General features: G+C 63.2%; 1 protein-coding gene across 5 annotated transcripts in view; it reads right to left on the minus strand.

Moving 5' to 3' along the window:
• Positions 1-3,086: 3,086 nt before the first annotated feature.
• Positions 3,087-19,311, minus strand: part of CAMK2B (calcium/calmodulin dependent protein kinase II beta) — a 74,281-nt gene continuing 58,056 nt past the window's right edge. For 2 of the 5 annotated variants that reach the window (XM_081080054.1, XM_081080057.1), the window contains exons 12-21: positions 19,215-19,257; positions 18,292-18,366; positions 13,939-13,976; positions 13,784-13,852; positions 12,725-12,769; positions 11,460-11,508; positions 5,196-5,271; positions 4,974-5,068; positions 4,648-4,882; positions 3,087-4,543 (exon numbers count right to left, since the gene is read on the minus strand). In XM_081080054.1, the coding sequence (XP_080936180.1) occupies positions 4,650-4,882; positions 4,974-5,068; positions 5,196-5,271; positions 11,460-11,508; positions 12,725-12,769; positions 13,784-13,852; positions 13,939-13,976; positions 18,292-18,366; positions 19,215-19,257 (723 nt within the window). In that variant the 3' untranslated portion in view covers positions 3,087-4,543; positions 4,648-4,649. Of the gene's footprint in view, positions 4,544-4,647; positions 4,883-4,973; positions 5,069-5,195; positions 5,272-8,914; positions 9,029-9,884; positions 9,966-10,227; positions 10,342-11,459; positions 11,509-12,724; positions 12,770-13,783; positions 13,853-13,938; positions 13,977-18,291; positions 18,367-19,214; positions 19,258-19,311 lie in introns of all 5 variants that reach the window. The other 3 variants (XM_081080058.1, XM_081080056.1, XM_081080055.1) reach the window with 3 other exon arrangements.

Genomic DNA, 19,311 nt, shown 5'->3' on the forward strand with positions numbered 1-19,311 from the left:
GGGGCCACAGCACACGTGCGGGGCCGCTGTGGGGGATGGGACAAGCAGGTCACCGGCCAGCGCTTCAGGGCCACTGCTGCGGTGACAGTCACTGGGCTTCACAAATTTTGAGACGTGGTTTGCATTTCCGCTGAAATTGACTTCCACAAAGTTCCACCAAGATGCCCTGACATAGAGGTTGGCCTTGAACATCTGGGTCACATCTGTACCTCTGGCGATGAGATGGTCGGTAACCACCTGGGGCCCGTGTGTGAGCAGTGGGCACCAAGAGCAGGTGCCAACTGACCCAAGGACGTGCAGCACCCCACTTGTGGTCTGAGTCAGCGCCCCCACCTAACCCCAGTTGGAGCTGCTGAGTCCCCTCCCCCAACTCCACAGCAGGAGGCCCGGCCTTGGAAACTGGTCTAGGCGGTTCCAGGCCCCTTGGGTCCTGCTGCCGCGTTCCAAGCTGCTTCCTTGTGCCCAGCTGTGCTGCCTGTGGACACGAGCTCAAGATGTGCCCTTGGGACTAGCTCCAGAAGGTGCCTGTGGGGTCTTGCCCTCGGGGCTCTGTCCCTGAGCGTGCTGGCTCTTGCCACACTAGGATGGTCCCACTGCCCCAACAGGAAGTGCCAGCAGCCCTGATTCCTCTTTCCTGGGCCAGCAGTGGAGTCTGCACGACTTCTAAGGCCCCTGGCACTCACAAGTTTACCTGCCAGCCTCCCTTTTCCTCTGGGCACTGCTGGCTGGCAGATGGCCTACCCATGTGATTCTGGTACCTTCCAGGCCCCCGCAAGGCGCAGACCCAGCCAGCTCACTGGCACCTGAGATGGCTTGACCCGCTTATGGAGGGTTGGGTCGCAGCTGACTGTCGTGCTTTGCAGGGTGATGGGGAGGCACTGGGGGCAGGTGGGGGTGTGCATTTGGGGAGCAGAATGAGGGTGGGTGGGGCTGGCTCAGGCCCCATGCGGCATTTCCCGTTCTAATGTTCAGTCTGGGCAAAGTGTATTTTAATTGCTGCCTAACTTTGTTTGAGAGGTTCCTTCCTATCTGGATAAAATTGTCTTTTGAAATTCCAAAATGGTCCTGCGCTTTGTTGGATGCCAGGGGGCCCTTTCCTCTGGGGCCCTATTGCCTCCTGTCCCTCTGACCTTCCAGCAGGAGCCTGGTGAGGGAGCTGTGGCTTGTGGGGGTGGTCTGGCAGGCTGGGGAGTCTGGCCCGTTGACAGAATGACTTCAGTCAGGCCATTAGAGGGGCTGCAAACACTAGGGAGCCTGTTTGTCTCTGGCTCATCACATGCTGTCACTGTGACCACGGAATCAGAAACAGCTCTGGGACTTCAGCTGGCACTGCCCAAAGCAGGTGCTACTTAGAAGTGACGAAGGGGGTGGGGGTGGACGGGTGGCTCAATTGGTTAGAACGTGAGTTCTGGGCAATGGGGCTGCCAGTTTGATTCCCACATGGGCCAGCGAGCTGCGCTCTGCAACTAGAATGAAGTCAGTGAGCTGCCGCTGAGCTCCCGGATGGCTCAGTTGGTTGGAGTGCGGGCTCTCAAACACAGGGTTGCCGGTTTGACTCCCACAAGGGATGGTGGGCTGCGCCCCCTGCAACTAGAAACGGCAACTGGACCTGGAGCTGAGCTGTGCCCTCCACAACTAAGACTGAAAGGACAATAGCTTAACTTGGAAAAGTCTCAGAAGTACACACTGTTCCCCAATAAAGTCCTGTTCCCCTTCCCCAATAAAACCTTTTTTAAAAAAAAGGAACGAAGGCCCTCACTGACCACCTGCCCGTGGCTCCTGGCCCTACCTGGGGGGCCTGCCCCATGTGCCAGGGTAAGTGATGTCCCACTTTGGCTCAGGCTTGACAGGGGGGCTGCCCAGGGGAGGCCTGGCCAGGAGTCTCCTCTGATTACAGCCGATAGGCGTCTGTCCTAGATTCTCGGTGCTGCCTGGCGAAGCCCCCCCTCTTGCCCACACACCTGAGAACACCTGCCAAGTGCGGTCCGTGTGAAGGTGTCTGCCACCAGGGGCCGAGGCCAGTGTGTCGTCCTGTGGTGGGCGTGTCTCCCAGGAAAGCACAGGCGAGGAAGGCGTCCGCACGGAGCAGGGCCTGGGGCTGCGGAGGGCAGGCCGCCGTGTCCACGTGCCGGTGTGTCTGGGGTGTCAGCAGGGCTGCTCCATCCGTCTGGGAGGGTGGAGGGCCAGCAGGGCACTGCCCTCACCCAGCGGGGCCTGAGTGTGTGCAGCCAGGAGATTAAATGGCCTTAGGGCCAGGTGGCTGTGTGTCCAAGTGGTCAGACAGGTCACACAGCCATGCTATCAGGTGGCTACGTGGTCATGTAGCCATGCGGTCTGTGCTAACAGCCGGCACAGGCCGAAGGTGTTCCCGGCAGTCTGTGTGTCCCCATGTTGGTGGCTACAGTGGTCAGCTGGGTGACGTATCCCCCCGGAGGGGCAGGCCAGGGGCAGAGCCCCAGGGCAGGAAAGGCCTGGATGTCTCGCGGGAATGCTGTGCCTGGCAGCTGCAGAGGGAGGGCCTGGTGGGGGTGCCCTCGGTCCCTGTCCCCAGGTCTTCACTCCGGGCTCCTGTCATTTGGACTCCCTGGCCATCGTCATTGCATGTCGTGCTGTCGTTGCCTCCCAGCAGTCACCACTCTGCTGTCCCTGATGTTGGTGTCTGGCATCCATGCTGGCCTGTGTGCTGTCTGCACAGAGCCCAGGCATCTGTGACCACTTGGCGCAAACAGGCAGGTGGAACGGATGGGTGGAGGGACAGACAACAGGACAGTTGGAGCCTGGTTCTGGGGCATTCCCCCCTAGAACTGCCTTCCCAGCTTCATCTTCAGAGGCCACAGTGGTGACTTGAGTTATTGGGGGCATTGGGGTTGGGGGCTGGTTTCAGTTCCCGCGTCCTGTGAACGCAGCGGGGGGACCAGTGGGGCCACCTGGGGCAGCTGTTCGAGCTGTGACCTGAGACTGCTGTCTGCCCGACAGGCTCTGAAGATGTGGACTCGGGCTGCGGCAGCTGGGGGCCACGTGGCAGAGGCGCATGGGCTGGGGGATGGGTGGAGGTCCCGGCATAAAGCAGCCCGCTGCACTTGAACTAGTTTGTCCTGTTTTTCTTTTATTTGCAGCTTCCCGAGACAGAACAAAATAATTTTTTGTACACTTACAATGCTCAGAAAGAAAAGACAATGAAACTCAGCAAAAAGAGAGAGAAGGAAAGCCGGCCAGCACCGCGGGCAGCGACCCTCGGCAGGGTGGCCTGACCCGACATTTAGCTAGAAGAGCCGGTGTGGCTTGCTCGTGGGGGGTCATGCAAAAGAACTATCCCCCAGAAAAAAATCCCCAAATTAACCCAGACAGGCAGCTCTGTGGAGACGGCGGGAGGGGGAGGCAGGGAGGAGGTCCCAGGAGGGGAGGTGGCCAGGCCACACTGTCCACGGCCAGCCCTGCTGCTCGCTGCCGAGGCCCAGGGAGCCTGGCAGCTGTTCACCCTTGTCTCTGGGTGGGGACAACTGTGCTGAGCACAGCTGTGGACAGGCAGGTGAGTGTCCACGCCAGTCTGTTGATGGACAGTCCCTGCAGATAGAATCCCGCGTCCTGTTCCCCCTCTATGCCCCTCCCTCGGCTTGATTTGTGGGAGAAGATAAAGAAAATCCTTATTGAAAACAATGTGAATTGAAGGGGGCAGGTGTTGGGGTTGGAGGGTCCCACACCTCTGATCGGTCCTGGTCCGACCCAGCCCCCACTACCTTGCAGGGGGACCCGGAGGTGAGCCCAGCCTGCCTCCTCCCCACCTCTGGGTCCCCCGTCACACACTGCGGCCTGGCGGGTGGTCAGCTCTGCCCCCCTTCTTTGTGCTCTAGGCCCAGCACTGCCACTTGAGCCGACACAGGCCTGGACCCTTGCTGTGGCCCAGGGGCCAGGGAGCCACCCCGGCCTTCTGACCCCCCCCCCCCCCCCCCCCCCGCCTTCCTGCATCAGGACAGAGCCCTGGGGCCTCAAACCCACACCCTTTAGGCGGGGGGGGAGGCCCCCCAACAGCAGGGAGGCCAGCCCTGGGCCGGTAGGGGCCTCTGCACTGCCATCCATGCGGGGAGAAGGGGAAGGGAGAGAAGCAGCTGTGCTCCCTGCCCAGGTGACATCTGACACTCTTGGCAACCAGCCCCAGGCCTCAACAGCGCCTGGGGGTGGGTGCCACTGAACAAACCCCTCGGGGCACCAGGCCTGTGCAAAGGCACACGGCCCTCAGTCCCTGAGGCAGGAGCAGACAGACGCGTGGAGCTGGGGTGGGCAGTGGCCAGTCGGTTCAAAGCCCCACAAATGCCAGTCATTTTTACAGCTTTTTCCTTGGTTTAGTTTTTTTTTTTTCCCCTTTCAACTGACATCAATTTTTTTGTGTGGTTGTCATTGTCATCTTGTTTTTAAAAAGAAATCACATCTGGTCTTGGTTTTCTGCAGACACAGTCACTGGGGGAGGGACGAGGCGGACACAAACATGCGACAGGCAGGCTGCGCGCCGGGGGGCGTCTGGGCTCCGAACTCCAGTCCGTCAGCTCTGCAGCGGGTGAGGGTGGAGGGTCAGTTCCCTGCAGCCGCGTCCCAGCGGCCCTCCCGGCAGGCAAGGTGCGCTTCCCCTCCCCCCCGCCCCCTGGCGCTCACCGTCACTGCAATGGGGCCACGGGCGCTCCCGAGCAGTGGAAGTGCACATTCTGCCACTTGCCGTCACGGCGGTGCCACACGCGGGTCTCCTCTGACTGGCTGGTGCGGGGCCGGCCCTGCCCGTCGATGTACTGCGTGAGGCGAATGTAGGCGATGCAGGCGGCGTCCTCGCCGATGACGTGCACGTGTGGGTTCAGGATGGTCGTGTGGATGGGCTTGCTGTTTTTGGCGAGCACTGCGGGCGGGCGGGACAGCGGCCAGGCCATCGCAGCGGCCCCCATGCCCCTCCCCAGCCCCACACCCTCCGCCTGGGATCCCTCACTCACGGTTCTCGAAGTAGAACCTGTGGAAGTCCATCCCTTCGACCAGGTTGCCCAAAGCTTCAGGCTCAAATGAGGTCAGGCCTGGGTCGCAGATTTTCCTGGGGGCAGACCCACGTGAGGGGGGCCCTCCGCACCCGCCCGAGGGCCTGAGGGCCCGGCCTGCAGCCCCGGCCCGACCCTCCCTGAGGACACGGGCGCCCCAGCCCCCCAGGCTGCCCGACTCACGCGTAGGCCTCGAAGTCACCGTTGTTCACCGCCTCGATGAGCTGCTCTGTTATCTTGATGATGTCCTGCTTCCGAGCTGCAGGGAGACGCACTGTGACCCAGGGCCCAGCCCCCACCTTCTCTCCAGGGGCCCGAGGAGGAAGCCCCTTACTGAAGACAGACTGGGTTCCTGTGCCCAGTCTATCTTCAGTGAAACGTCTCTAAATGAGAAATATTCCATCCATGCAAGAAAACGTCTGGAAAACGCAGAAATGGGAAACAGAACCTGTTGTGACCCACCTGGAGGTCCCAGACCCCACACCAGCCTTTCCGGGCCTGCACCTCCTAAGGGCCACAGGGTCCAGGCAGAGTGGACAGTGAAGTCTGTGCCTCAGCCCTCGCTCCCTGGAAGCTGGCAGCCTGCTTGCTGGCCCCACCTCTTCCAATCACCACTCGTTTGCAGCCCTGAGCCCACTGCCAGTTCCACTGCCCATCCGGTACCCTGCACCCCGTCCCTGGCTCCTGCCCACTGGCCTCTGCTCACTACACAGGGTGGCCCCCTGGGGCCCCTTTGTCTCTGTAACTACAACTTGTTTTCATGCAAAACCTGAAGGCAGCAGAGCAGATAATCTGGCCCACGCTCGGGTCAAATCTGGCCCTGGGTGTTCCGCAGGCCGCTGCTGATACCTGTGCCCCCCACCCCAGCCCCAGCATCTTGTCTGTCACTCTCCCCCTCTAGAGAAATACCGTCCTGGCTGAGGTACTTAACCATTTCCATGCAGATACAGACATACCGGCACACACGTATGTGTACACAGGCTCACACACATCATGGTGATTTCTTAAGGTCATAGTGGGCCACTGGTAAACGCAGGCCCAAGAAGTGCCCTGAAAACAGGATCTCAGGATCTCCCCCTGCCCCCCAGGTCAAGGCCACACCGGCTGTGTGTGTCTGTGCACACATGCCCCCACCCCCAGCAGCACATCGGGGCCACCAACTGCTCCGTGGGATGGTGGCCACAGGTCCCCACTGCAGCTGCCACCCTGCCGGGAATGGCTCCCATTGAGCTGATCTGTGGGCTCACCCCCAAGCCTCTCTAAAGGGGCACACTGGCCCCGGCACCTCCCACCAGCTGTCTGGCCGAGCTCTCTCCAGGCGCCCCCTGGGAGGAGGGCTGCGTGAGCCCAGGTGTCCCTGTGTGTCTGCTGCAGGGGCTCTGGATGGTGCCCACAGGAGGAGCTCCACGGCACCCGAGGGGATGGACACATGCAGTGCCTGTGTCCCAGTGTGTGTGCGCCGGCCTGTAAGGGGCCTGTCTTGACAAGACCCTCCCTGTCCTGCTCCCATTATAGCTGAGCTGGGTGCCTGGACCCCGCACTGTGTTGGCTGGGGGCTCTCTCTGCAGAAACCAAGGCCTCGGGGCTGGGTGGTGCTGGATGTGGGCCTCCAGGAGGGTGGGCTCTGGGCTCCAACTCCCCAAGGCCCAGGCTCACCTGCAGAGCTCTGTCCTGACCACCCTCTGGACCCCAGCAGGGCAGCATCTGCCACTTCAGCTCCCACACCGACCAACACCAGCCGTCACAGTGCCCTGCCCAGGAGCTGGCCCAGCTCTCTACCGCGGCGCTGCCTGGCTGATTCCCAGTTCTGAGCACCCCTCTGTTCTCTGGTACCTCATTCTAGCCCTCCCGGTTCGCCTGTCACCTTCATGGAGGTGGCTTCAAGCTTCAGGCTTCCCTGTCCTCCAGCTGCAGCTCAGCTTCCCCACCCGACGCCCCCCCCAGAGCAAGCGAGGCCCCACCTCCTGCCCATCCATCCATCCATCCCCCTTCCTCTCAGGCTGCGAGCTGCCCCCACCTCCCAGGAGCCCTCAGCCACAGCCTTGCAGCCGCGCTGACTGACACCTTTGTGTTGTTTCCAGGGTACACTGACTGTACAGTCACTCTCGGCTGTGGTAAAGGAACCCAATGTTCCACTTACAGGTGAAATTCTGAGTCTTTGTAAATGAATTGTAATTAAAAATGGGAGTCAGTATAAAGAAAAAGTGTTAAGCAAACCCAAGGGCAATCCATGGTCACAGCACAAGTCTCAAGCCTCATATTTGGGACACAGCTGTAGCCCCACTGGGTCAGACGTTCCAGTGGGGTGGGGGGGGGTGATGACACTCTTCACCTGCACGCAGTCCCGCCCCCCGGAGCTGAATTAGAGCTCCACTGCCCTCAGCTTTCTTGGGCCAAGCTGACAGGCCGCGAGGCCCAGCCATTGGCAAAGGGCCGTGGGGGACCCAGTGCCCAGTGACCCTCTGCTGGCCCCAAGCCCTGTTCCTTGGCGGCTGCGGGGCGACAGGAACCCTCCAGCCGCCAGAGGCAGGGAGTAGGATCAGGCTGGATTATGTGTAATCCCCGATTACGGAGCACACGCTGAGACAGCTGGCAGGCACACTCGTGAGAAAGGAGCAGGCCCACAGCCTCCCCAGGAAGATCTCCCCAGGAAAGACGCCTGTGGTCCGCTCCCCAAGTTGGAGAGGGCGACACCCTGGCTCTGGCACTTCCCTGCTCAGACCCATTGAGTGCCAGCTCTCAACCCCAGAAAGTCCCTCAGAAGTCCCTTCTCCAGGCTGAGCCCATCCCCCTTCCTTCACTTGTGTACCCTTTAATACTCAAGAAGCGGGGATGCCAGGGTCCAGGAGCAAGGACCCCACTCCTGAGGGAGCCTGGCGGGGGCTGCCCATGCCATCTGCACCCCAATGCCCTCCCCACATCTGCTGGCTCCAGATTCACAGGTCCCTCCATTTCATCCTGCTCACCAGCCGTTCTTGTGGCCCCCACCCCCACAGTCTAGCTCAGGGCAGACCTGTCGTGCGGCCCCCCCAGGGAAGGCCTCACTTCAGAGCCCCCACCCAGGCTGCTGGGCACACCCCTGCCCCTCAAGGTCTCCAAGCCCCAGGCCATGAGGGTCTGAGGGATGAAGACATCGAGACCTGTGAGCTAGGGTAAGACACTGCACAGATGGGTGTTCCCACCACTGCGTGGCCCCCCATTTCCATCACTAACCACTCTGGTCTCACTGCCACAACTCAATCCCCTCAGCCAAGCTGGGAGTCCAGCGGTCCTTACGCTGGTCCTTGCCCCTTAAGCAGAACAAGATGCATTCTTGGTGAGTTCCTGCTCCCCAAGAGGCCACGCTGTCCTCCCTCCCAGCCGTTGCCGGCAGGCCGCAGACCCCCCTCCTCCAGGCTCCCCTCCCCCTGCCCCGGCCCCCAGGCCTGGCCCCAGGGCGGGTGGGGGTCGGCACTCACCCAGCCACTCCCCTGCCATGCCCGGCCCCGCAGCCTCTCCTCTGAGAGCCCTGGCGTCTCCCGGGAGGTGGGGGTGGCTGCTGCCCTGGGGTGTCATCCATCCCTGTAAGCGATACCATACCGGCTCACGGGCAGTGGCTAGAGCGCCCTGCCCAGCACCGCCCCCAGAACCGCCCCTGCCCAGCTGTCCCACTAGCTCCCACGCGCAGCCCGTCCCGTGGCAGAGAACCCACGGCCTGGCTCTTTTCCGACATACAGGCATCTACACCCACTACTTTAACCACCAACTCCATTCTCCAAGGGCAAACTGTGAAACGCCTTCGGGCGTCCTCCCCCTCTCCCCTTTCCAGAGGGAGGGGCAGTACACTGCAGCTGGGGGGCTAGATACCACCAGGTCTGTGGGCCAGAAGGAGCAGCAGCAGGGCCACTCAAGGTGCTACTTACACGGGGCAGGTGGGGGCCCTGGGAGACCCAGAGATGCGCAGGGTGGGGGGCCCTGGGATTCCGGGGTCCCCAAGCCCCTCCTCACCGTGTTCAGAATGTCAGAGATCCTGGGGGCTGGGGTGGAACAGAACAGGCATGAACACGAGGGTGCGGGACACACAAGAGCGAAACCAATGGGCTGAGCAGCCAAGCAGGAGGAGTGCACAGAGGTCATGAGGGGTCATGGTGGGCCATAGGGGTTTGGGGGAGTGTGGGGAGACGGGGTCATGAGGGTTTGAGGGAATGTGGGAGACATGGGGGTTCATGGGGAGACATGGGGGTTTGGGGGGATGTGAAGGGACAGGGGTTCATGGGGGAACATGGGGGTTTGGGGGAATGTGGGGGGACAGGGGGTCATGGGGTCCATGGAGGTTTGGGGGGAATGTGGGGGTCAGAGTGGGTCATAGGGGTTTGGGGGAATGTGGGGAGACGGGGGGGTCACGGGAGTCATTGGGAGACACTGTGGATGTGGGATGACAGAAGGGGTGTCATGGGGAGACGGTCGTGGGGGACATGGGGATAGATGGAGGGGGCAGAGAGGATGTTGAGATAGAAAGCTGCTGTGAGAGGGAGCCCGTGCATGGACGGGAACAAGGACGTGAAGGGATTTCCGACAAGCATAGCTCATCCGAGGCTCCCTGGGGCCCTGGTGGGAGGCTCGGGATGTGGGGCCCATGTAAAGCCAGTGTGCCTGCAGACGGCCTGAGGGAGGCAGGGAGGACAGGCCCAGAGAGGCCTGGGCTGGACGGCAGTGGGCAGTGCGGGTGGGAGATGGGAGGAGGGGTGAGCGTGGGGGCCGGGCTGCAGTTAGCACGCGCTGCTGCCCACACTTAGGCCAGGCTTGGTGGGCCTGGCGACAGCAGAGGCCGTGCAGGGCAGGGCACAGCGAGCAGCTTCCCAGCAGAGGCTGCAGGCCTGGGGCACTACTTACACGGGGCGGGTGGGGTGCCCTCAGCTTCTGGGGTCCCTGAGCCCCTCCTCCGGGAGCTCAGGACGTCAGAGGTCCTGGGGGCTGGCACAGGAGGGGACACATGAAGAGGGGATGTGGGAGGCTGCTGTCTCCCGCCCCTGGGGATGTCTCAGTAGCAGGAGCCCCCCGAGACTAGAGTGAGGCTGGAGCCAGCGGACATGGCCACACGGAGGGGGGTCTGCAGGGGCTGCAGGGGGGCAGCAGCAGCTCCAGCGCAGCCAGCCCTTGGCTCTCAAGGGCACCCTCAGATGAGGTTGCAGGCCCTTAAGGAGACCCTTGCAGCAGAAAGGACCCGGCTACTTACATCGGGTAGACAGGGGGCTAATGGGAGCCAGAGACAGGCAGGACGGGGGGCCCTCGGCTTCCGGGGTTCCTGAGCCCCTCCTCACAGAGCTCAGGATGTCAGGGACCTTGGGGGCTGGGTAGACAGACGAGGGGTGCGCAGAAGGGGGCAGGAGAAAGATGAGGTGAAGGTTAAGCTGGAGAACTCCACACCAGTGACACAGCTCACGGCTGCCGCAAGATCACACGGTGGGATCTTGGGGCTCCTGGGGGGGCTGTCCAATCACAGCAGTTGTGTGACGCTGCCGACAGGAACATGTGCAGGGCTAGACCGGTGGGAGGGCTGTCCGAACCGCCGGGGCCATGGGAGGTCAGGCCTGCCCTGCTCAGCAGCGCCACCAGGCGCCTTCCCACCAGCTCCCAGCCACACAGGCTGGGGCCAGGTTTGGGGAGACGCTGACCAGGCTGGCCCTCTCCCCCATCCCCCATCCTCTTGCAGGAAGGCTCCAGCCTCTGCTGCCCCCACACAGCGGCCAGGCGGGAGGGAGGGCAGGGGGAAAGGAGACGAGCCTCTGTGCTGATGGCTCTGGCCTGTTTCAATCTGTTTGGGGGACCATGTGCGTCCAGCCGCCAGAGCCCTGTGCTCACATCTGTTCTGGGTGTGGGGGACGCTCAGGCAGGGTGGGCATGGCCTGCGCCCCCCCACCCCAAACTGGTAGAGGGGGCTGGCTGTGGTGCCCTGGGCAGCCCTGAGGGCGCTTGTGTGTGATCAGAGGACTAGGCAGCCCGTGTGGGCTGGGACAGTGGGTGCCAGGTTCCCTCCCCGGAGGCCCAGAAAGCCGAGGGCAGAAGAGGGGCGGTGTGTGGGGCGCCTGGGCCTGTCTGGCCGAGCTCCGCATGGGAGCCTGAGTGTGGGGATTCAGAGGGCTCTCCGCACCCTGCCCTCCCACAGTGAGGCCGCAGAAATGCCCCCCTTGCTGCCTGTCCTCTCATCAACTGCCAGTCTGGCAGTCACAAGTTTAAGGAGCGTGAAGAGAAGAAACTGAGCAAATTCAGATGCGAACTCATTCCCCTGCGGGAACTGGGCACTGGTGCAGAGGACGCAGGGCCGAGGCTTCCTCGCAGGTCAGGCCGCAGCACCGGCGGGGCTGCAGCTCTGAACACGGTCGGCCCCAGTGGACACGTCCGTCATAGACTCCAACATGGGACCTGCCCACCGCTGGCCCGCCTGCTGCTGCCACGAGCACGCGATACCTTTTGTGTCCTCATCCTCTATGGTCGTGTGGGTGCTGTCGGATGACTCCTGGGGAGACACAGGGAGACGGCAGGTAAGCACGTGGCTTCTGCCTCGGCCACCCCCATGGGGCGCCCCCGCGCTCAGGGGACCAGGGCCCCTCCTTCCCTCAGGGACCCACAGGCACAATGCAGCCCCAAGGGTTTCCTGTCCCCAGGGCAAGGGTCCCCCCAGTCCTCCCAACAAGAGGCGCCCAGTGGGAGGCCTGTGAGCTCAGATGCCTCTCTAACAGGAGAGGAAACCAGGCCTTTGAAATGTCAGGGCCCCTGGGGAAGCGAGAAGGGACCCTCAGCCTGTGCATTCTGCTTCTCCCCAGGAGCTGCGGGCCAGGCTGCACCCACAGCACCTTCCTCAGAAGGGGCCGCCCGCCGGCTTGCTCCTCAGAAGGAAAATCTTCACAGGGTCCCCAAGGGACGCCCTGACTGGACACAGGGCTCTGGGCCCTGGGCCACAAGAGGGGAAGGGGGTCTGTAGGTTGTAGGACCAGGACTCACACCACAGCCCCAGAAGGTTGTCTGGAGGCCCCTTGCTGGGAAAACGGGACTCTGACCCCAGGCTCAGGGTCCAGGGAACACCCATGCCCGGCCTGGGCCCCTTGGCTCTGGGTCAGCTGAGAGGCCGTGGCCGTGGTTCCCTGGTCCCAGCCGAAAGCTAGCGTGGGGGGCCCTTTGAGGGGCCCAGGCCCAGGGCAAGTCCAGCTGCAGTCCTGGGTACGGGTGAGGAGTGCTGGTCCTAGACACCCAGCTCTGCCCGCCCTTCCCTCCCAGCACCCTCCCTGGTGAGATGCCAGTGGATGGGAGCTGATGAGCAGAGGGGAGGAGCAGAGGGGAGGTCAGCTCAGCAGAAAGCGCTGGGAGGCAGAGGTGAGCAATGGGTGGGGTGTGTGCTGCCCCATGGGAGTGCCGGCAGCCCGTCTCCCCGGGACCCTCAGAGAGGGCCCTGCACTCAGCTACTCCTGGCTGCGCTGGGCAGAGTGGGGGGGGCGGCGGGGGGAAGCCAGAAGGGTCCTTAGAATTGGACGGCTCCGACGGGAGCCCTGCCTTCTGAGTCCACAGGGGGCTTGGTCCCCACCTCCAAGGGCAGTGCCTGGGGTCTTTCTCCAAGAACTGTGGGGCTCTGTCCTGCCTTGGGATGGGTCTTGGCACAAATGCTCCCCCAGGGTCAACGTCCCAGACCTCCCCTGAGGGGCAGGGATCTGCCCCCAGAGGCCGAGGGGCAGCAGTACCTTGATCCCGTCCACTGGGTTATGAATGACAGTAGTTTGAGGTTCCTACAGGAGAAGGAAGCACAGAGGATGAAGAGAGGGAGGTGAGAAGACAGGAGCTGGCCCCACGGCAGGAGCCCGGGCAGGAGGGGAGGGTGGCAGTGGCAGGGGATGGAAGGGCCCAAGGCGCAGTGGGAAGGTGCAGGATGGCATGGGTGGGGCCCCAGTTTGAAGATGACATGGGAACGGTAGCACATGGGATGGACGGGTCCGAGATGCGGCTTTCTGCAAGGTCCCCTGTAGGACCCTTGCTTCCTGGGCCAGGGCCGCCCTGCCAAGACACTGGATGGCCATTTGGCAAATCCCGCCTTTTCATGGGCCATCTGGGGTTGGCTCCCAGAAACGGGGCCTGGGCTCATGGGGTCACCAGACATGCTTCCAGCAAACTCAAAACACGTGGGCCAGCAAACCCCAACCTCTTGGGATAGCCTGCTCCACACACTGCCTGGGTAGAAGGGCCAGCGTCCACCAGCCGTGACCCAGAGCTCCCCAGGCGAGGCCCAGAGCCAAGGGTCCCTCTGGCCTGTGTCTGCCCGCCCCTCCCTCTGGGCAGCCAGAGGCCAGCACAGCCCACGCCCACCAGGCCCGCCACACGTGTCTTTCAGGGGAAACTGCCAAGGGGGTCGCTGCCTCCCTCCAGATCACTGGGTGGGCTCAGATGCTAAGACCAGCTCACCCTTCTTCCTGGACAGAAACAAAAGCCCCACTTCTCAGACACAGCCCTCAGGAAGTGGCTGCGGACAAGACTCCCACTGCCCATCTCCCCTGCAGCCTGGCTCTGGGCTCTGGACCAGGGTCCTGAGGACCCACCAGTTAGCGTGGCAAGAGGCTGGCCTGTCTCCTGCTGCTGAGAGGGGCTCGGACACAAGCCCCGAGAGGCTGACCCCACACCCAAGGCCAGCGGGGCTGAAGGGGTGCCCGTCAGAGGCAGGCTGGGAGCCAGACCCCACCTTCACCCCAAGCCTTCTGACAGGCGGGGTGCAGGAGGGCCAGAAAGTAGGGGGCTAAGGGGCTCAGTACCAGGGCGGCCGGAGGAAGTGTCCCTTTGGGGCTGGTGGCTGCACTGTTCTTGGTGCTGTTCGTCTGGGGCTGTAAGGGGCAGACAGAGAGAGGAGCCATTAGGGGGAGAGAGGGGAGCACAGCCCTTCCTGGGCTCTGCCAAGCTGGGGTCTCACCTTGACTCCATCTGCTTTCTTGTTGAGTAGACTCTTGGCTGCTGCATTGGGTGGAAACAGGCTTTGTGAGTGAGTGGCCGTCTCACTGCAGCCCCACCCCCAGTGTGAGGTGGCCCTGGGAGCCAGCTAGGCAGTGGGCTCCCCAAGACCGAGCGAGGGGGTGGCCCAGGGTCCTGAAGCAGGGCTGGCTTCTGTACCCTGTTCTGGGTAGGGCTGTCCTCGGTGGACCCATTGGGGAGGTCCATCCAGGGCTGCTCCAGGACCCTGGACCCCGAGATAGGACCTTCTCCTGACCTGGACGACACCAAGGCTTCTCCTCCCACTTGTGACCCTCAGCTTCTGGGGGAGGCAGGTGGGGGCATTGGATGGGGCACCAGGCTGGGTGCTGAGGCTCCCTCCTAATCCTCCCTGCTCTCGGTGGGGTGGGTGGGCTGCAGCTGGCCACCCGCACAGGGAAGGGCTTGTCCCAACCCCAAATGCCTGCCTGCTCTCGGTCTCCTGGGCCTCCCTTGGTCGATGGGACTCAGAGCTGTGCCCCTCGCTCTGACCCTGAGGGGCAGCCCCCGTCCCCCAATAGGACCCAAGGGGGCATTTCTTGGCCTTACTCTGGCACCAGTGGCGGGGGCAATGCAGGCCTCTCTGTCCACCTGCTGAGGAGCCTGGGCTCTGAGTGGGGTCCGCAGGATGGCACATGTGGAGGAGGGTCCACAGGGCCACCTGCATCCCAGGCTGTCACCACCCCTTAGACACAAGTGGCCCCTCCAGCTCCCGGCAGATGTCAGGGCAGTCTGCCCCTTCCCCTGGGCCTGCAACCCCCACCACCCCCAGCTCCCCCAGCACCTGTGCCCTCCACAGAGGTTAGTTTTAATTACAGAACTGGAGAAAAAAGGAAGTCAGCTTACCTTACAAAAAGGTAAGGTGAGGAAGGGAGAAGAGGGAGTGAGGAGGGGAGAGAGAGAAAACAAGGTTTGCGTCAGTTCAGGCAGAAAGTGAGTCTGCGCTCGGGGTCCTGCCCGCCCTGCCCACTCGCCAGGCAAGCGGTGCGGGTTAGAGAAGCTGCGGAGGACGCTGGGGCCGGGGCCGGGCCCCAGGCCGGGAAGGAAGCCGGCACAGCCCCCTCCCCCCAGCCCCAGAGGCTCCAGCTGGGCAGCCCTGAAGTGGGGTCTGCCTGCGCCGAGGGACAGGGTGGCCCCAGCGGGAGCACCCCTGGAGGCCACTGCCTCAGGCCGGCGCAGCAGACAGTGGGCACCTAGATCCAGAGGTGTGGGGTCCCCCTGCCGGCAGCATGAGCACGGCCTGGCCCTCAGACCTCCTGGGGCAGAGACTTAGGGTGTGCTGCCATCTCCTTGACAAGCCCTCCGAGGGGGTCCTGATGCTGCTTCAGTTTGAAAAGCTCTGGTCAGGACCCCTGATGCAGTGACCAGGCTTGGGCCACGGGGCTGCTGCCTGCTGACCACCACCCCCCTGTTCAGGCAGGCACCCATCGCCACCTCGGGGCTTCGCGGGGGGACATGACGGCTGCACTTGGTCAGAGGCCCTGCGGGGCCATCGGGCGCTGCCACACAGCACGGTTTCAGCCCCAGCCTCCTGTCTCCCCAGGAACCTGTCAATCTCTCAAGTTTCCCTCCCAGGATCCACCAGGCAAAGCTGAACCAGCAGCCTGACTCCTGGCCTTCATCTCCCCCCCTCCCCACAAACACCCGTGGGCCTCACACCGTGAGAAGCATCACAGGACCCCAAAGAATGAAGGGACCACAGGCCGTGCCTCTCCGCGTCCCTCAGACCATCCAAGGGTGAGGCCCCCCGGCAGCCAGACTCCGGATCAGACCCTGACACTCCGGCGGCCCTGCCCTCTGCATCCCAGGACCAGAAACACCACCTTCCTAGGGCCATGTGAAACCTGCCCTGGTGACAGCTAAAATCAGTCACTCTGTCACTCACCACAGGGGACAGGCCAGCCCTGCAGATGTGAACTGGGGTCTCCCCGGCCAGCAGCTCTCTGACGAGCACAGCCCCTCACCTCCCCACCGACCTCGCCTCTGCTCGTCCCCAGCCCCAGCACACAAGGACAGTCCCACCTTCCCTCAAGTGGGAGTCGTGTGAGGTTGTGGAGCCCAGGCCCCTCCCTGTCTGTGTTGGCTGAGCAGCTGGCCAGACACAGGGCCTGGAGGAAAGAGGCATCCGGCCCATCTTGAAGGCACTTGACCTGGAGGCGGAGCAGGCAGTCAGGCAATGACCCCCACCCTCCAATTCAAGATGCGTAGGTTTGGGGAGGGTTGTCCCCCAATGCCACGTGGCCTTGGCCAGTGGCAGACCCAGCTGGCCCTGAGTGGAATCAGCAAGGCCCATGTTGGTCTGAGAGGTCCAGCCCAGCGTCCCTGGCAGAGATGGAGTTGGTTCTGCCTGCTTCTCCCCTTTGGCAGGAAAGGAAGCGCCCGGGTCTGGCCCCCAGTGGAGGCAGGTGGGGGCTGTGGGACAGCCCTGGGTCTCAGGAGGGTCCCCTCAGTCCCTGATTCTATAAAAACCTGCATTTCAAACCTTGCTACTCGAGATAGTAACAGTTCTGCTCCCTAAGCAGCCATCGCCCGACCCCCGGAAACAGCCAGTGCCCTGGCCCAGGAGGGCAGACACCTGTCCTTCTGCTCGATTTCCCAGACCCTCCTTCCTTCAACCTGCACCAGGCACCGAGCCCAGCTCCTGGCTGCCTTATTTCCTGAAAATCTGCATCCCTGCCCTGGAGTGACTCCAGAATCCTATTGACTCCCATCTACGCTAGCCGGCATGGGAAGCCTTCTCAAACCAAATGCATTATTACCCAGCAGGAGCTGAGGTGGACCGAAGAGGCACACCGGCGCCCGGCCCCTTGGATACAAGGAGAGACCGGCCACCCCACCCCACCCACCAGGGGTCCTCAGGGCCAGGCCACTGCTGCTGCCACATCTCTGCAGACGTCGGTCTTCCGCTGGCCAAGGGGTGCTGCGTTGCCCATGGAGAAGCCATGGCCTCAGAACTGAGACCCCCACCTGCGTGGCGCGGCCGGCTGAGGGGCTGACCTGGTAGGTCTCTTGGCCGAAAGGGCCAGCCTTTGCCCCATCCCAGAGCTGGTCACCAGGAGCGGCCATGCTGGGCTCCGTCTGCATGCACCTACCACCCCCAGAACAGAACGGCGCCCCGGCGGAGCCACACATGCACCTCATGCAGCGACGCCCACCCCCCCAGAGGCCGCAGCCTGGCAGGGAGCTGCTCAGGCACCTGCCTCGGTGCCTGCGCCTGATGGCGGCCTTCACCCGGAGCCCTTGGGCTCACATCCCCTGGCCCTGCCCCTGCCTTCCTTCAGGTGCTTCAGAAAGGCCTGGTAAATGAAGCAGACTCGGGAGGACTGCCCTCTGGGGCCTGCCTGCCAGACATGTCAGCCCCAAGGATGGCCCTGCGCTGCGTGCCCAGGAGGAGGTGGCTAGAAACGCTGGCTCCCCTGGTGGGGCAGCCTGTGGGGTGGGATGGGAGCCGGGGCAGACGTGCAGGAATGAAAGGGCCAGGCCTGGGAGGACACAGCTGTGGCTGCCCGCCCTCCACATGGGCTGGGGCCTGGGCTCTTGGGGAGGAATAGGGGTCCGACAGCCCTCGTGGGGGTCTGGTCAGGTGGGCAGGAACTGGCCTGGACCTCCTGGGAGACCAGCCCCTCATGGCCCAGCAGAACAGCATCTCCCCTCAGGGGTTTGGGACGAGGTGAGGGGCTCCTGGTAGAAAGAACCAAGAGACCTTCAAAGTCATTTTCAGGGCTGCTGAAGGCCCCTGGCCTGGTGCTTGCAGGGCGGACATGCACGTATGGGACTCGACACTGACCGCTGGCTCCGCGAGGGGCACAGAGCAAGGGTGGGGGTGGGGTGGGGGCAGGCCAGGCCGGGTGAACGGGGTTGGCAAGCAGCTCTGGGGCACAGGGTCTCTGCCTCTGTGCCCTTCCCCCTGGGACCCCCAGCAGCAGCCCAGAGGCTTTCTGTCGTCAAGGTCATTCGGAATGAGGATTGTGATGGACAAGTGGGAAGAGCTTCAGAAAGCAAAGGGCTCTGGCCAGAGGAGTCTCCTGACCATCAGACTCAGGGGCCAGAACTGGGGTGGGGGCGGTTTCAGTGAAATGCATGTGGGACAAAGCACAGTTTATGGGTCACCTAGCTTGGCCCTCCTTTAACAGGTGAGGCCTGAGGCCCTGGGACAGTGGGAGCTGCCTCCCTGCCCTCGGGGTGCGCTCTGCAGGGGCTCCCAGGGCCTCTGGGACACGTCTGCAGGCCTGGCTGGCGGCTGTGGGCAGTGAGGGGAGCTGCATGCCGACAGGCGGGCACTGGTCCGAACATCTACCTTGTTCCACCAGCCCCATGGTGGTGCCGCAGGCCGCTGTGGACATTGTGGCCGGAGCGGTGGTCTGTCTGCCCACTGTTAGCACCAGGTTAGAGATGAGGGAGGGCGGACACAGACGGGGGAGGGGCAAGGTGAGGGAAGAGAAGAGACAGAGGAAGCAGAAGAAGATTAGATTCAAGGCCTCGGAGGTGGCGGCTCCAGAACCCCTTTCACAGGAAAGTGAAAACAAGGCGGAGACCATCGACATGTGAAGCATTTGCCTCCTTTCTCCTTAGAAACCCGGCAGGGCTTCTCGGTGCCCGGTGGCGCCGGTGGTGCAGGGCAGGGTGTGAGGACAGGACGAGTCCTGTGAGTGTTGGTGGGACAGCGCGCCCCCGTCTGGCAGCACAGCACAAGGAACAGCAGGGGTGCCAGATGCAAACGAACAGTGAGAAGGATCACAGACGCCTGTGTCAGGGTCACAGGTGACAGACAAGCCACAGGACAGTGAGTGGGAGGCCGGCCCCACCCAGGTGACGCTACCCCTGGTGGGCCTGCCGGGGCCCTTGGCCTCAGGGTCACTGACACCCCCCGCCCCGCGCGGCCGCATGCTCCCAGACCTGCCCACCCTCAGTGACCTGGACGGCAGCTACCAGCATGTCCAGAGCTCAGCACAGGCCCTCAGCCCTCCTGTCACCTCCCCCACACACAGTGGTCAGAACTCTCAGGACAGCGACAGGCCACGCAGCTGCGGCAGGCGGTACAGACACGGGTGTCAGGTGGGGACACAGGCCCGACACGCAGGGCCGGGGTGTATGCCGGGTGGCGGATCCTGCAGTGCTGCCCTGGGGGGGCCAGCGGCACAGGAGAGGGGCTGAGGGGGTGAGAAGGGCAGGAGGCTGCTGGCGGGTCATTCGGAGCCTTCCTGGACAAGGTGTTCTCACCTGAGAAATTCCGCGTGGCCAGCATGGTGGTGAGGATGGCTCCCTGGGGAGAGACACACAGCTGAGGCCAGGGCCGGGACACTCTGCCAGGCCTCAG

Source organism: Rhinolophus hipposideros, assembly GCF_964194185.1.
Source record: "Rhinolophus hipposideros genome assembly, chromosome: 18".
In the NCBI taxonomy this organism is placed as follows: domain Eukaryota; kingdom Metazoa; phylum Chordata; class Mammalia; order Chiroptera; family Rhinolophidae; genus Rhinolophus; species Rhinolophus hipposideros.